The sequence below is a fragment of the Pseudonaja textilis genome, chromosome 2 (genome assembly GCF_049901715.1).
Source record: "Pseudonaja textilis isolate UNSWEBS1 chromosome 2, rPseTex1.2, whole genome shotgun sequence".
Lineage (NCBI taxonomy): Eukaryota > Metazoa > Chordata > Lepidosauria > Squamata > Elapidae > Pseudonaja > Pseudonaja textilis.
Genome location: NC_141991.1, coordinates 131,123,061 through 131,139,468, shown reverse-complemented (window position 1 = coordinate 131,139,468; position 16,408 = coordinate 131,123,061). Strand labels below are relative to the sequence as shown.

Here is a 16,408-nt window from a genome sequence, read left to right as displayed (position 1 = left end):
TAAATGTAAAAAGCAGAAGGATGTAAGTGACTGTATGCTGACATGTGAAAATTGCTGATGAAAGGTAGAAAGTGAAAGTTTGAAAAAAAACCAGAAAGTGAATTCTCAAGTAAATACTGGGTTTTAGAGAACAGCCAGGAGAAAGGAGGAGATGAAATAGTGCAAATAAACCAAGGAGAACAATTGGATGAGGAGAAAACAAAGAGAGACATATCTAAGAGAATTAGGAAAATCAAGGGAACACTCTCATACAAAGATGGCAACAATGGAGCAACTCAATACACTACTGTTAAAACTTGGGAAAAGAAATATTTTAAGGTGGTTTAGGTTAGGTTATATTGTATAAATAATAAGAAATGATGTAGTAGAAATTGAAATTCAATCTTAACAACCTCAAATATGCCGATGACATCATTTTGAAAGTGAAGAACTTTGGACACATAAAGCAGGAATCATTGGCTGGGCCCCAAAACTTGAAAAAAATAAATTTACCGGTAGATAAAAAAAAAAGAGGCTGACAGGCAAGGGGGTTGGATAGCAAAACAGATGACACAAGTATAACCTTAACTGATCATTTGCTATCAAATCAGTTAAACTCTTATTGAATACAAAGAAGGAATGATCTGTCTGCAGCCTGACCCTTTGGGTCATCCAAAAGTGCATCCAATATCACTGGAGGAGGAGGAGAAAGCATAAGCTGACAAGAATTAAAAAAAAACCCAAACTGATCCATTGGGTCAAGAAGAATTGGTGGTGACTGAACAATTGTCTTGCTAGAAATTTTATTTTTTTGATAAAAGTTCTAGGCTACTTAAGAATTTTAGCATCTCAACAATGGATCAAGAAGTTCCTGATGGCACCTAGGTATTATTAGGTGCAGCCTCATCTAGTGACTAAGGTGCATTACAACTTATTGATATTACAATTTTCCCCAGGCCTTCCGTTGGATTTTTATTTTTATTTGCCAGCAAAAGCAAGATTCTACTTATATTTGATCAACATTCAAATCAAGCATGAAGGCAAAATAGTAAAGGTGGGTACATTTAGATATACTCTGTACACACATATCATTTTATATATACATAAAAAGCTGACAACTTCGGGCACAATGTCTCCCAGCCATTCTGCAAACACAGCAGCCCTCCGATAGCTAATCTCAATTGAAACAAACACATCAAAGCCAAGATGCAACTCAAGAACGCCCCTCCACGCGGCAGTGTTCCCCACACTCCCCCCCGCCATCGAAATTCCCCCCCCCAAAGCGGGCGAGAGGTACAGCAGCTGCTACCATGGAGACGATGGCCACACAGTCTCGCGAGACGAACGCCCTCGATCCGACTGGGCGAGCGGGGGTGGGTGGGCGAGATCTCGCGAGAGCGTCGTGTCCACGGGCCTGCTTCATTGCCGCTTGCCGCCGCCGCCGCTGCCGCTGCTGCTTCCGGCTGGGAAGGGGACGACGCAGAGTGCAGAGTCAGCTGGGCAGCAGGAGGCGGAGGCGCGCGGGCGGGGAGCAGGTGGGTGCTTCTGGAGGGCCTGCGGCTCGCTTGGCGGGGGCGGCGACCGAAGCGGCCGCGAGTGACCAGAAAGAAAGCGGGGGCTGGGGAAGCGGGTGGGAGTGGGGCGGGTGGGGGGCTGGGGAAGGGAGGCGCGGCGTAGAAAGGAAGAAATACCGGCGCTGAAAGGAGAAAGGCAAGCTCGGTGACGGCAGCGGGGTGGGAGGGAAGGTTTGAAGAAGGCCGGTCGGCCTGGGGCTCCCGTGGAAAAAAAAAAAAAGTCCTTCGGAAATCCGAAGGGCGATGGGAGAGGCTGGGCCCCAAGGGCTTGCACGGAGGCGGGAGAAGCGAGGTTGGCTGCCGAGGCTTCCCTCTCTTGACGTTTGCCGCGTGTGGGAGGCCGGGAGGGGGCTGGGACCGCAGGAAGGGAGGCCGTGCGTACTATGTGTGGGGGGGAGGTGGAGGAGGTGGAGGTGGCCCTTCCTTTGGAAGGCGAAACAATAACAGGGAGGGAGGGAGGGAAGGAAGCCGTCCAAACGGCTCCAGCCCCGCAGCGCCGGGGCCACGGGAGCGCGCGCGTGCGTTGCAAGTGGGGGTGGGGGGTGCCGCAAGCTCGGAGGCGCCGCCGCCGAGCCATTCCCAGCCGCGGTGCGGGAGGCGCGTGTGTCCGGGAGGAGCAGGGGGCTGCGTGCTCTGCAACACGCGGGTGGGTAGATGGCACCCATCCACCCACCCCTTTGGGTGGGTGCCGCTCAGACGGGGCGTCGTAAGCTGGAGGGGAGAAGTCCGGGGCTGTCTTTAAGAAATGTATTTGGGGGTGGGGGGTCGGAAAGGTAGGGAAGGTAACGTTGAGCCTCTTGACTGCAAAGGCCCGGGCCGTAATTTATTTAATGGTCAATTGCTTACAAGATAAAAGGTATAAGCAAAAACATAGTGATGAATACATGGATTTCGTATAAGAAAGAAAAATAAAATATAAAGGAAACAGTAGGAAACAATTTTTTAAGGTAAGGAGGAAGTGGGGGGAGGAGGAAAAGGCTGTAATAATCGCTCCTGGGAAAATCCCACCAGCGTGGAGCCGAAGAGCCTGGAAGAAAGAAAGGGGTCCTAAAGAAAGGGGGCTCCTGAGGCCTCCAGTGTAAACCAGGGATTCTGGGATGTGTGGATAGGCCTCCGGGCTCCCAAGTGAAATCAAAGGGAGAAGGAGGAGTGGTGGTGGCCCTTTTCTTGCGCTGGGGAATTTGGGCAGGGAAGCTGAGCCTATTGGACTGCCTATATTTTTGTGGGGGAGAAGTGGGATAAGGGCTCGTCCAAGGCCTAAGCATTGGCCCAATGAAGTGTGCTTGGCATATGCGTTGTGTGCCAGGCAGTGCCTGGCACATGTGTCCCCTTGCCTCTCGACTGCTTTTCACTAATGTGACTCAGGAGAAAGGGTTGTTCCTCCCAGGACTGAACTCTCCCTATATTGACAAGCCTATCCTGCCCCCACCACCATCTGTGGATTCATACATGCTCTAATGCTCATTGGTCTCAGGCATGTTCCTTCCACAGTCTGTAAAGATTCTCAGTCATCCCGGTCATGCTTGTCCCAAAGGTGCTATATTTCAGGAGGCAGCTGGACTTTGGGTTTTTTTTCTCTCTCCTTTGAAGACATTTTCTCATCCAAGAAGTTTTAACCTTCATTCAGTCAGAACTGAAGAAGCTTCTTAGATGAGAAGCGAAATGTCTTCAAAGAAAAAACAAGGAAGTCCAGTTGCCTTCTAAAAAAGCAACCTTCCTCAGAAATAACTTTCTAGTGGGACTAGGAGATAAGGATAATATTAGATGAAAAATAAGCAGCTATTTTAAGTGTAAAAGTCCTGAACTCTTCCAAATTGGATTGCACCTGTGTGAAAACATATCACATAATCTGAAACTTAAATGCATTATTTACCTTCTGTATATCTCTATCTACTAAGGCATCCTGGCCTTGACCTTGTATTCCTATATACAGAATATTCCTTTTATTCCTTAAATTTTGGGGCCTGGGTGTGCTATATTAAACTACTACTGCATTTGACCCTACCCAAAGTTGCATAGTTGGTGAAGAAATTATGTATAATGAGGACTGATTTTATTTTGTTTTACTTGTTTTTAGAACTTAATTGGCACTTGATAGTTCTTAGGCAATGAATTGTGTGTATTGGAGAGCTTTAAAAGAAGTGAATGATATGGATGTTGCTAAGCGTCAGAGATGATATGCTCAAATGGGATTAATATTCCATGATTATTGAAAGGAAGGCAGAGAAATTATGGGTCTATTATAACAAGTTGCTATTTCTGTTTTTCTTCAACCAAGAATGGCCTCCAGTTGACCAACTAAGAAAAAAATCTTATACTACACAGAATTGATATGTTTCTCTTTCAAGCAGCTCTAATGCTGCAAATGTAGACAATATTGTGGGAAGATGCATGGTAGGTAAATAAGCTTTGTTAAATTTTATTTGCAGAAGGTTTCAGGAAAGCAAGCTTTCAGTCAGTGTTCATGTCATCCTTTTTTTTTTTTTTGCTTGAAGTTAACAGGTAGCCTTAGGTTTTTTTTTGTTTTTTCAGCCTACCAAAGTTTTGTACATGATCCCCAGAGCTGCTTGAAAAGTTATCAATTTGTGATCTTTATTGTAATTGAATGAAATGATTAAAACAATACAAACAATACATTAATTATATCGTAGTTCCATTTAAATTTAAACAATGTCAAAGCATTGCTTTTGTCCTGTACCTATTTCTTTGTCTTGGCTCAGAGCATTTTTTGGTGTTTAGCCTCAGGGTATTGCTCACTTAAAGTAAGCAGGCAGCTTGAAAAGGATTGTGCACCCTTATACAAGAGATTTTTCTGTGTTAAATATGTGTGTGAGTGAGCTGAAAGAGATACTGCACCACAGAGAGAAGAACTTCCTTATATGTCTTTCTGTTGGCAATCACTGAGAGTGTTGTATTGATTTCAATGAGTGCCTATTTAATTTAAATTAAGAGTTTTGTGCTTAAGTGTGTGAATGTATTTAGTCTTCAGAAATGTTTCAGAACCAGGAAGCCTCACAGAAGACCTATAAGAAGGTACCTGCTACTCTAGCCTGCCTTCTTGTAGGACTGCTAATACAAAACTAGATGCTCACTATTGTCACTTCTAGCCAATCTGTCAAGAGTAAGGATTGATGAGAGATTTATAGTATTTGAAGAGTTACATGTGCTCCTGTCTTGTTTAGCCTATAAATCCTTAATTCTCTCGCTTCAAGATCTGTTCCTGTGGTTATGTTGATCACTCCAAGTCATTTTATAGGGAGCTGTTGCTTCTCCATCTAATAGCAGTTTCCACCTTTGTAGGACTTTGACACCAGCTGGACAGAAGAAGCTTAGTCCTGCACTGTTGAACTTGCTGCCATGGGGAACATATTTGGCAACTTGCTGAAGAGCCTGATTGGCAAAAAAGAGATGCGAATCCTTATGGTGGGTCTTGATGCTGCTGGGAAAACCACCATCCTCTACAAGCTCAAACTGGGAGAGATTGTCACCACTATCCCTACTATTGGTATGGCCTCCTTGTTTTTGGAAAGTACTTCCCTTCCATTTTGAAAGTGGACCTGTGAGCATGGAAATGGTTGCAGAATGAATCTGGACTCTCATTTGGGGGCAATAGCATATAAGCAAATACCTTCTTTCCCACGGGGCCTTTCCTATGTACTTTCCAGGGATTTTGTGTCAATTTCTGGAAAGATTGGCATGCTGTAGGCGTGTAATCCAATAAACTTAAACAAGCTTTCTCTGTCCTGTTGACTGGAATTATGGGAGTTGAAATCCAACCCATCTGGAGGGCACCAGGTCAGGTTAAGGCTGACTTAAAGTCATTTCCTTGTCACCTGTCATCTGAACTACCTTTTTCTCTCTCTCCCTGATGTGGCACACATTAAACATAATGAGGGTGACTCACAGTACTGGCAAGCAGCTGGATGAAAAATGGGGAAGAAAAAAAAAACCACAGGCAAACCTGCCTGTGACGTCAGTGTCTTGCCTATACTCGATTTATTATTGGAGTTCTACAAGGGCTACTAGGGCAAGGGCTACCTAATAGTGAATATTCGGCTTCTTATAACAGAGTCATTCTGAAAATGCCTTTGTGCAGAAAGAACGTAAGGCAGATCTTTCTGAAATGATCCAGAGGTCTGTCTGGTCTGAATTTCGTAAGGGATTATCTACATCTTTTTAGAAAACAAAAAGAGCATGATGCCCAATAATGAATCAGCCTTCTTCCAGTCAACTGCTGCTCAGAGATATTCTGTATTGCTGTATAGAAGCTCTATTTTACCCATCATAGCCAATTGCTATAAAAATGCTATGATTGTCTCTGGGTACGACAGAGCTCTCTTGTCCCCTTTAACAATGATAATGAGCTAACATATTTGCAAAGAGAAGCTTGGAAAAATAGCATTATCGTAAACTAAAGGGCCTCCAAAGGTGTTTGGAGTGCAATTGGCTATACAGTGTTGTGGTGCAACTTCCATTCATTAGAAGTACTTATACTGGACCCCTGTGAACAGATTGCATAGCAGGGTGCTTCATGGATTGCATCTTTTGATTTTTATCCAAGTAGGTGGGAAAAGATGACTCACTTGTGAGATTACTGAGAGCTAGTAATACTACGGGGCTTCTGGTTGCTTGAAACCTGCTGTTTTTCCACAGCTGGGTTTCTGATTGGGGATGTGGTGTGCTTTTAAGATCTCTCACTGTGACGTGTTTATCAGTAAGTACTTCTTGTTGATGAATTCTGAAGTTTAAGGTCCTCTTTTAAATTCTAAATGGAAGCAGGAGAATTGTCTCCTTTCATTTTTACATCGAGATGGCATGAGACGGAAAAACAGGTCCAGCAACTTAATCCTGGCGCAGTACATCCGTCTGCACTTTTATAAATATAGGCAAAGTCCTGTTAATACGAGGGATGTTATTTCTGAATATGAAGACTACCTGTGACTTCTGTAATGCCTGATTCTCGGTCCTACTCTTGGATGTCCCTTCATGTCAATTGCCAGAGTGGGCTACATTTCTGCCGTGCAGCCCAAATTCTGACCATGTTATTCTTCCTCAGGGTTCAACGTTGAAACGGTTGAATACAAGAACATCAGCTTCACTGTATGGGATGTCGGTGGCCAAGACAAGATACGCCCCCTCTGGCGACACTACTTTCAGAATACCCAGGGTATGGGAAGGGAAGAGGAAGGGGGAAATCTCTTCTTTATTGGGATTAACAAAGTGGTGCTTTCCCTTTCTCCCTGCTTTTCACACTAGCAGGTCTTTAAGGTTCTTTTGCTTCTTAATTAGAGATCCATTTGAAGTTGCTGTTTTCAGAGGTAAGCTCTTGTGTGGCACTTAAAAATATGCACCCACCCAGATAATAATATTGCTTTCCAAGGCATCCCTATTCCACATTCCTTTTAGCTGACATGGGTTTATTAGGCGATGAATTGTTTTATTATACGGCTTTGTTGTACTGGTATTGTTTATATTTTTGAAAAATTCTTGAATCCATACAGAGGCAATACACATAATAGGTCCAAACACAGTCACAGGTAGTCTCTGTTAGCTTCCTTCTCTTTGCACTTTTGTGATTTTTAAAAGCTTTCAATTGATCCGTCTGTTTTGTGAGACAGCTAGAGAATGTTTTATTAGGAAGAGCTGTCTAAACGATCTTAATTGCAGGGTCCATTTGAAGCCCTTGGCACATTCTTCACAAGAGAGGCAATGATTAAGCAGTAGCCGTCTCTCAGTTTCAAAATGAAGCAGTGATTTCTGAGCAGCCAAGATGCTCAGCAAGTTTATGTGTCTGATAACACTGCTGTTTGTTTGTTTGTTTCTTTTTTTCCCATGAGATAATTATCTTGGAATCTGCTGAGATTTAAACTTATGCAGTGGTCATAAGTTATACAATGGTATGCATAGATTAAGAATTATGAAGTCCCTGCTAACCCTAAGAACAATGTGGTGGTGAAATAAGCTTTGCAACTCAACCAAAAACCCCCCATTCCTTTAATTTTCAAGGATTTAAGTAGCTAATCACTCCAGGCAAATTAGGAATTGCCTCTAATTGACCAAATGCCTTTTTGCATTTTTTTCAGACTTTCTGTTCTGTCCACTTATTCAAGCATGTGTGAGCAAGCTAGATACATGGAGAAAACAATCTTTGAACTAGTTGCTTTTTTTGCCTGTCTTGCTAAACTGGTGTAGAATAACCTGCTTCCTAGTAGCTCTAATCAGAGTGACTCAGTGTGATCCAGTGGAACATTTCCAGCCCGCAGAATTAGGGTTTTATTATAATCTGATACAGTTTGAAATCCGTGGACTATAAAAGAATCCTTGATTTCTTGAATCTGGCAGCCTAACATGGGCTTCTTGATTATGGTATGAGATTAATTGGCTGATTTAAACACCTTGATTGGACTTCTATCTTTGTGTTTATTTTGGGGGATTGGTTTATAAGGCAATGCCCTTTGCTAAGGGAAGAGTTTAAAAGCTGGTGTTTTCATTTAGTGCATAATTCTACCAGTCAAGTGTGAAAACTAGGTCAATTCATGTATTTAGGACAAGGGAAAAGTAAAAATGTGTTGTTGTAATTGTCAGCCCAAAATTAATCTACTAGTAAATTTATTAAGACTGCTCTTTTGGAAATGTGATTTGAAGTCCAGTGGATTTCTTGTTTAGTAAATAACCTGTGGGCTTCCAAGGGAAAGCCTTTTCTTCCTTCTCCCATGGAAGAATTCAATCTGGAGGCTATTTCATATCCTTGCTTTTCTCTTCCTAAATTTCCAGCACTTTTGAGTGACTGGTCTGCCCATTGTAATAATCAGAATTCTAATATGTTAATTCCGTTCTTTTGAAAGAGTCATAATTCCACTTTCCATTTCTTCATACTTTGCTTTATAAAATACCCAATTTCTTTTAATCATATTTTTTCTGTACACTTAAATAAATAGACATACTTCCTTTCAGGTCTGATTTTTGTAGTGGACAGCAATGACCGAGAACGAGTAAATGAGGCACGTGAGGAATTGATGAGAATGCTGGCAGAAGATGAGCTGCGAGATGCCGTTCTCCTTGTCTTTGCTAACAAACAGGTGAGTCTGGAATGGGACGATTGCTTTGAACATTGGGCTGGTTGGTTCCAGGTCAAGTCTCTATGGAGAATAGTTGATATTTGCATCCAACCTAAATGCATTCTGCCTACCACTTTTCTGTGGATCAGAGATAATTTTGGTAATGAGATTTGAAAAGGGCATGTAGCATCTTTTTGTGTTAATGGATGAGCTTGGGATTCACAGCGTGTTACCAACCTATGCGCTAATTCAGGAGAAAACCTGTTTGGGAAGCTGGTAGGTGTTTGAGAATCACATTCCTTCAGGAGAGAAGATTTAGGGCTTATTTGTGAGATATGTAAGGGAGGTAGAGCACCATAGCTGTAATGATTGTTTATTCCATTCAGCACATACGTACACACTTGTCCATCTACTTTTGCTCTATAGAGAGTCATGTAGAAGCCTTAAGGGAAGTACTCAGAAGGGATTACAAAAATAAAAAGGGCAGAAACATTCCTTGAGCCCTGGGAGAAGAGTAGTGTTGGGAAGAGACTCAGGCTGGCCCAGGAGGGAAAGAAAAACACAACAGAGATTGTTAATCTCACCAATCTCAATGGAGTCTGTTCCCTGATCTAGGTAAAGTTTTTCCCTTGCTACATTGTGTGGCTGGCCAGCATGCAGGTGTGCTTATAGTTTACACATCAAGTGATGTGGGAAATGGGTTCAATAATTCTTTTCCATGGCAGAGTTGATAATAATTGTGCCAAACGTGTGTAGATGCATTTGCTTCTTCCATCAGTTGCTATTTCTATTAAGTTGCTGCCGCCGTGCTTTGACGCTCCCTTCTGTGTTATTCTTCAAAACGAATGCCATGACTCTACTGCCATGCAAGTGAGGATAGCTGAAAATTGAGGGGAAACATTTCTCACTCTTTGGCAGCTGTGTGCTGTAGAAATGATCCAAGGCCAGCAACTCGGGGGTTGAGGGTTAAATCCTGTTTCCGAAGGGAGTCTAGGGTCTGTTCAACACTGTTTATGTGATCTTCTTCCATTGGAAAAATACGCTTCAGATTGGATGCTGTAATTTTGCTATTCCTCGGAAATCTAAAATATACTAAATAAGGTTTAGATTCAGGCTCTGATGCCTTGTCATTAGCAGAAGCAGTGTTAGTTATGCAAAGTAATATTGTTTGAACTATGTCTGCACTATTCCCAGGCTTGCACATATGAGTAGAATGAAAAAGAGCATGTTGATATGATTTAACATTGGACTTTTAATCCTATCATCAAAAGTTTCTTTTAAAGTGAAATGGGGTGGCTCTTCCCTCTCTTCCCCTGTCCTTGTCTTCTTCATCTGTCACTTGGACAGAACATTGACACATGATTATTATGTACGGTAACAGTTTATGAAGCTTCTATTCTGTGGCAACACCAAATATCTTTTCATAGAGTGCTTGCTTGGGAGTAAATCTTTGGAATAAAGCAACTGGATGAATGTGATAGGAAGGCTGGAGCTTAAACTAGTAATTCATAAAATTTTTAAATGTTCTCTGTTCACATCACTGAGTAATACAACAGATTAAGTAAGTGCAAACTTCCTCCATGCCAGCAATTGGATTTTTATATAAAATCCTTCCTAACTGACAGAGGGAGGAGACTGTTTGTGCAATTCTATAATGCAGGCTAGGGATTTCAGGCCTTAGTGTAGGACAAGAGGGAATTCCAAGAGCTTTCTTGTGAAAACTATTTTAAGGTTGACATCTCTGCTTTGATGAGCTTTGTGCCTCAAAATTACATGCTTTGTTTTTTGGGGGATTTGGACTCAGTAGAGACCTGGAGGCCATGAATGAACTCCCCAGTCTACAGAACCAGATGACAGAACAGCAAAGCTTAGAATGAAACAGGAAAGAGAAACTTATCATGAGGAGCAGGTGGCGAAGCTCTGCAGGCCAAAAGTGATTCCCTTCAGTAGATTCCTATCAGCTCCTTGCATGGGACTGGTTCAGGGCCCTCCCAGACAGAAGAAGGGTGTATACGAAAGGCATTGGCTCCTCATCAGTTCCAGAGGTTACTTTCTGAGCACCCCTTTTGTTCTGGGGTCTTCCTTTTGACAGTCTTGGGGCACTGTTGGTCATGTTTAATTTCTCATCTCTCTCATTTCTGCCTCCTTCCCCAGGACCTTCCCAACGCCATGAATGCCGCAGAAATCACGGACAAGCTGGGCCTGCATTCACTGCGCCATCGTAACTGGTACATCCAGGCCACCTGCGCCACCAGTGGAGATGGCCTCTATGAGGGCTTAGATTGGCTGGCCAACCAGCTGAAGAACAAGAAATGAGTGCAGGAGGGAGGGTGGTGGGCCAAGCCCCTCACTGTTGGTTCTACTTTGGGTTGATCCCCTCCCTCCTGTCCTCCCCTGTCACACCCTTTCTTCCCTGTTGGGTTTGCTTTTCTTGCCGGCACCGGTTGCTGTTGGGGGGAGGGGGCGGGAGGGGGGTGGTTGGGGCTAACTTTTGATTTCTCTCTCTCTCTCTCTCTCTCTCTCTCTCTCTCTTTCTCATGTTCTGGTTCTGCCAGGATTTTTTGCACGGTCTCTGTGTGTGCGCGTGCGTGTGTGATAAATATATATATAGAGATAATAAAATATATGGGTGCAGTGGGAGGGTTGGGACAAGTGGGAGTTGGATGCCAATTCTGTGGCCTTTCTTTCTTTCTTTCTTTCTTTCTTTCTTTCTTTCTTTCTTTCTTTCTTTCTTTTTTTCTTTCTTTCTTTTCTTTCTCTTTTCCTCTCCCCTATCGTTTAGTTGGATCAATTTTTGTGTTTTTGGTGGTCTGTGAAATTTGGCTCTCTTTGTTCAGAGGTGACCAATATTCCTCAGTGGCAGCTGCTTCTTGCTTTTGTGTGCTGTTGGTGCAGGTTGGTGGAAAATTCGTGTGTCATGAGGCCAGGAATAAGGGAGATGGTGTGTACCCTCCACATGTGCAGGGGCAGAGGGAGAATTGGGCGGTGGGGAGGGGGGGGTGTTAGAGGGATTTTAGATCCCCCAGAGTAAGTATTCTTGCTGTCCTGTCTGAATTAGCTGGCTCCCCCTGTTGGCATTAATGAGATTGCAATCATATTGAATGTCCTGCTCTATTTCTTGCTGTCCATTTTATTATCCTGTTCACAACCTCATTGGTGACTCACGCAGTTAGCTCTGTTGTGCTGCTGATCAGCAGGATCATTTGCATTCCAACCTCTTAGACCAAATGGCACTGGAGCCCTGAATAATGTCTCCTAAGCCATGCAATTTTTTTCCCCCCACTTCTCCTCAACCCATCCCTAAAAGGGGATCAGCATCGATGGGCTGCCGCAGAAGATTTTGGGACCAGTGGCTATCAAAAGCTACCTGAGCAGATGTCAATGCCACCCTTAGCTACCTGGCCTGGCCTTTCCATCCAAGGGATGTATATGCACACTTGCAGGGACATCCCAGCTGCTAAACGTTTCCACTAACCAACTGGCTATTTCTCTCCCCTTGGAACTCACAGAGGAGGGGGCTCTCTCATGGCTGCCCTGTTGCATGATACGACGCCAGTGGAGAACCCTCCCTTCCTCCTGCCACCCTTGGATCTGTACGCTGGCCCATGAAGGTTTCTTTTTCCCATGCTGGGGGAAGTGGCAGAGTTGTTTATTTCCTTCCCCCTCCCTCGTTAATTTTGGGGAGTAATGATTGTATTAGGGTCAAGCCCAGGTCACTGCATGTAACTTTCGGGTCACTCCCTGCCTCTGGACAGTGTTGGTACTGTGTATTTCCCTCGCCACTTCTGGCAAATGTGTATTTATTCCTCTTTTGCTCTCTCTTTGCCACTTCCCCCTCAAATCCTTAGCCCCTTTTTGCTTGGTGTAAAGTGGTTTCCTTTCCCCTTAGTTCTGATTTCTTCCTATTTTGGGCCATGGCTCCCTGTTCGTTTTTCTCGCCCTCTCCCCCCTCTTTGAACAGTTGGATGCACCACGACCTCTGTGCACTCCCATTGGATATTAAACTCGTTTTATGTAGCTACTGTCTCCTATCTGCTCTTTTCCATTGGTTGGATATTGGGGAGGGTTGATGAGTATGACATGGTTCATAACTCAAAATGGGTGTGTCCTTACTATTTCTGTCATTGGAATACACAGCTTAGAGTCTTAAGGCAAATCGAACATTCAGTCGGAAATGAATGTTCTCCGAATTGAGATCTGTGCATCTCCTGTCTTTCTTCAGCCTGAAATGAGAGTTTAAAATCTGTTTTAAGAATTGTCCAACTTCTAGGAGCGTGCTATGAATCAAAGTGCTTGAGTGGGTTAAGGGATGCCATGTAGAGGATTCTGGGCTTCTACACATGACCAAAAGACAGTGTTCTGTGCTTCCTTCTGCTCTCCCATTGACATCTCCATATTAACTAGCGACTTTCATTTTGAATCTTTATTTCTCTCCCCCACCCCCAATTTCCTGCCTCCTGTTCAGTATCAAGGTCCTTTTGGCCAGGGTTGGGTTGCTCAGGAGCGGTGATGGACACGCAGGCACTATTTTAATTAGAAACAGCTTAACAGAGAGCTGCATTTCTTTATGAGATGGGGGTGTCTTTAATCCAAAGTGGCAGTTAGCCCCTTCTCTTCCTGTATTGAAGAGAGATATTGGATGAGTTGCTAAATCCCATTAGTTGCTAATCCAAGAAGGCAGCTTGTCCACGCTGAGGACTTCAGATTGGGCTCTCTGTTCCGTTCATTGCTCCAAAATGAGGATGCATCAGGCTCTAAAATTGCTTCCCATACCCAAACCTGCTCGTCTACATAAGAACCTTGTCTCCTTGTTTGGTGCCTATGAGAGAAGCTGATTGAGGAGGCCTGAAAGGGAGGTAACAACTCTGTGCTTAATCTGTAGAAACAGAAGAGCTTTGTTTCTTGGTTTCCTTTTGTCCTGTCTTCCACTATCAATTGTCAAATAATCATGAGACGCTGGAATACCAAGGTCCCTGAATTCTGGGACCAGCTTTCACTCTCAGAATTTCCTAGTAAATTCATTTTCCCAGGAGGGCTGTCCGTCCATCTGCCCAAGTAAAACTGACATTGGGGTTCTACAACCCCTAAAAAGATCTTAAAAAAAAAATCTATTTGAAATCAGAAAGGCACCAGATTGTCCTTGTATTTCCTTTGCATAGCATGAAATTCTAGGAGGAATTAAATTGTGTGAATTTGAGTTGTGTGGGATGTTAGCAGAATCTATGGACTAAATACTTGAATATATCCAATATGTATCCTTCAGCCTGCTCGTTACAGGGAAAAATTGTGTGTGTAATCTTAAGGAAGCTTAGTTATTTTTAGGGACCTTTTCATAAATGGGACACTGGCTAAAATCATTTATTTCATATCCACTCTGCCTTCTCTCTTGGTGCAGGAAAGTCTCATATGTTGACAGTAAATCGGGTTATGCCCAGGGAGTTAACATAAGTACCTCAAGGAACTGGAAGAGTCCTGAATTTGACAATTCACACAGTGTTTCTTTTCAGCCTGGTTTTTGAATTATGTTTTTGGGGTTAAAAGTTTGTTGTCCCTTACTCAGGCTTTTGAGCTGCCAGGTTGCAACTGGAGAGATCACCCATTAAACATTGTTTGAAATAATTGAATCTTGTCTCCTTATCACATGGAAGTAATTGAAATAGCCCGCTGAAAAGGCTCTGTTCCTCAAATAACAAAGAGCAGCATGACATTTAATTAGAATGCTTGTAGTTCATTTCATGATTCCAGGACAGCATGCAATATTTCTATACTCTGCATCCTTGAAAGTGCTTTAAGCCTCCAAGAACTGGCTTGTTCTTTCATCACAAAAGAAGTGTATTCTCAGTGGTAGAAAATTTAAGAAGGTGTGCCTGAGTTGGTTCCCAGCAGCCCATTCATCATATATTATGAGAGAGGGAGCCATAATTCAGTGGCACTTTAGTGGCCACAGTTTCCTGTTTACATTTAGTCATGAGGGCTCTTGTATCTTCACAGAGAACGGCTCTGCGTGACTCCATGTTGGATTAAAGAAATTTTGAAAAAAAAATCATACAAGCAAGGTCAGGGATGGTCTTGCAACTATCCGTGTTTAATGAGCCCCCTGATCCACTGACAAAACAGGCTCACAGTCTTCCCCATTATAGCGAATATGCCCTCTGTTCCTACTTAACATAGTTTTCAAGAATAAACCTTCCATACGTTTGAATTGATGAATGAAAATGTCCGATACTTGATGTCTCCTTTTGGCAAACCATAAATTGCCATTCTAGGCAAACATGAGCCAGAATTTGAAAGTGATATTGGAAGTATTTGATGGCTTTAAGTAAAGCAACAATTAGGAAAAGCTGGTTTGGAAACTTAGGAAATAAATTATATAAATATATGATACAATACTGCTGGTTTGAAAAGCAACTGTTCTAAGAAATAATTGCATTTTGATAGCGGTTCCTCAGTGCAAAAATCCCTTTAATATACATGATACACTCACTCTCAGCAGGTGATGAAAGATGGGGAGTAGCTGCCAGGGCTGGTCCTGCACACTAACTCATTTATTGCATTTTATGGTTTCGGAGGTGAGGGAATATAAAAGAATTCCCATTAATATTATCGTTCAGGCTGTTGTGGTAGTCTTGCATATTGTCATTTAATGTGCAATTAATTGGGTTCCATTTGTCCGTTTCCTTAGCATCAAAAGAAGGAGGAGAAAAAACCAGTGGGTTCTATTTCCAGTTTTTTAAAAAATAGTATACATCTGGCAGTTCAAACTTGCTTAATGTATGGATGGTTTAATAACCTTTAAGGAAGAAATATCCACACAACTATTGTTTAGAATGAGTTGTCATATTATACTATGAGATATTCAAAGCATAAAAATTGAAATATCCATTACATCTATATCAATAGGAATAAAATAATTCAACAACAGTACTTTGCATACTGTGGATATCTCTGGAACTTTTCAGAAAGAAATTAAGGGATTCTACTGAATGCCAGAGATCAGTTCAAAACACAATACCAACTCGTGTAATATGGCCTTGTGTCATCATTGCTTCTATTGGCTGCAAGGTATGTTTTTTTGTGTGTTGTGAACATCATATTCAAATTATATTGGTGACACATAAAATAACAAGGAGAAAAGATTGTTGCTAATATTATTACAAAATGATAAGACAAGATCTGAAGGATTTTCATCCTTCTACCCTTGTTATGCAGTAGTCTGGAAAACATACTTCTCTTTTCATATTTGAATAAACATTGCCTGAAATCTGAAATGGGAAACTATTCACAGGTTTAGTCTGCGTATAGTATTCTATGCATCTAATTGTCCATCACTGACTTAAGCTAATCAAATGCAGTAGAGGACATTTTCCTGTCATTGGTATTGGAATAATATTCAATTGCCAACTTCATATGTACACGGTCTGTTATTTTTTTCTTCAGTCTATGTATGTCAACTTCTGTACAGTCAAGGGCTCTACCCTGTGTTTCACCTCAGGCAACGAAGTGTTTTCGGCTGTATGTGTGGGTGTACATCAGGCACACACCAGTGAGTCACAGCTAAAAAGACCTTGATTGGCATTCAAACCAATTGCTGTGCTTTCAAGTAGGTGTCTCCATCCAGGCAGGCTAAATTACTTTGTATGCTGCCTCCTTGTGGGAAAATCAGGGGGGTTAATTCCTGGCTGATTCTGATTGCTAGGCATCTTGACATGGGAATGTGTGACTTTTTCCTCTTTAGAAGATGAAATAATACAGAGAAGAGGAGCTGTGTTACTCAGTGAGCATCTGCTTTGCCTATAG

At 42.5% G+C, this 16,408-nt stretch overlaps 1 protein-coding gene across 2 annotated transcripts; it reads left to right on the top strand.

The window, feature by feature from the left end:
- The first annotated feature begins 1,458 nt into the window (after positions 1-1,458).
- On the top strand, positions 1,459-12,628 carry ARF3 (ARF GTPase 3). Of its 2 annotated transcripts, none has more exons than XM_026714843.2 (5): positions 1,459-1,514; positions 4,854-5,058; positions 6,610-6,720; positions 8,508-8,632; positions 10,766-12,628. In XM_026714843.2, exons 2-5 carry the CDS (start codon positions 4,911-4,913, stop codon positions 10,925-10,927), a joined length of 546 nt encoding a protein of 181 aa, XP_026570628.1. In that variant the 5' UTR covers positions 1,459-1,514; positions 4,854-4,910; the 3' UTR covers positions 10,928-12,628. The 2 variants fall into 2 exon arrangements, with proteins under 2 accessions (XP_026570628.1, XP_087781434.1); XM_087925308.1 differs by having other exon boundaries at positions 1,459-1,689.
- The last annotated feature ends 3,780 nt before the right edge of the window (positions 12,629-16,408 follow it).

Excerpts from the sequence above, each read along its gene's own strand:
- ARF3 (XM_026714843.2), top strand. The coding sequence starts at position 4,911 with ATGGGGAACATATTTGGCAACTTGCTGAAGAGCCTGATTGGCAAAAAA. Across the intron at positions 5,059-6,609 it reads CACCACTATCCCTACTATTG|GGTTCAACGTTGAAACGGTT; the intron begins GTATGGCCTCCT and ends ATTCTTCCTCAG. Across the intron at positions 6,721-8,507 it reads CTACTTTCAGAATACCCAGG|GTCTGATTTTTGTAGTGGAC; the intron begins GTATGGGAAGGG and ends ACTTCCTTTCAG.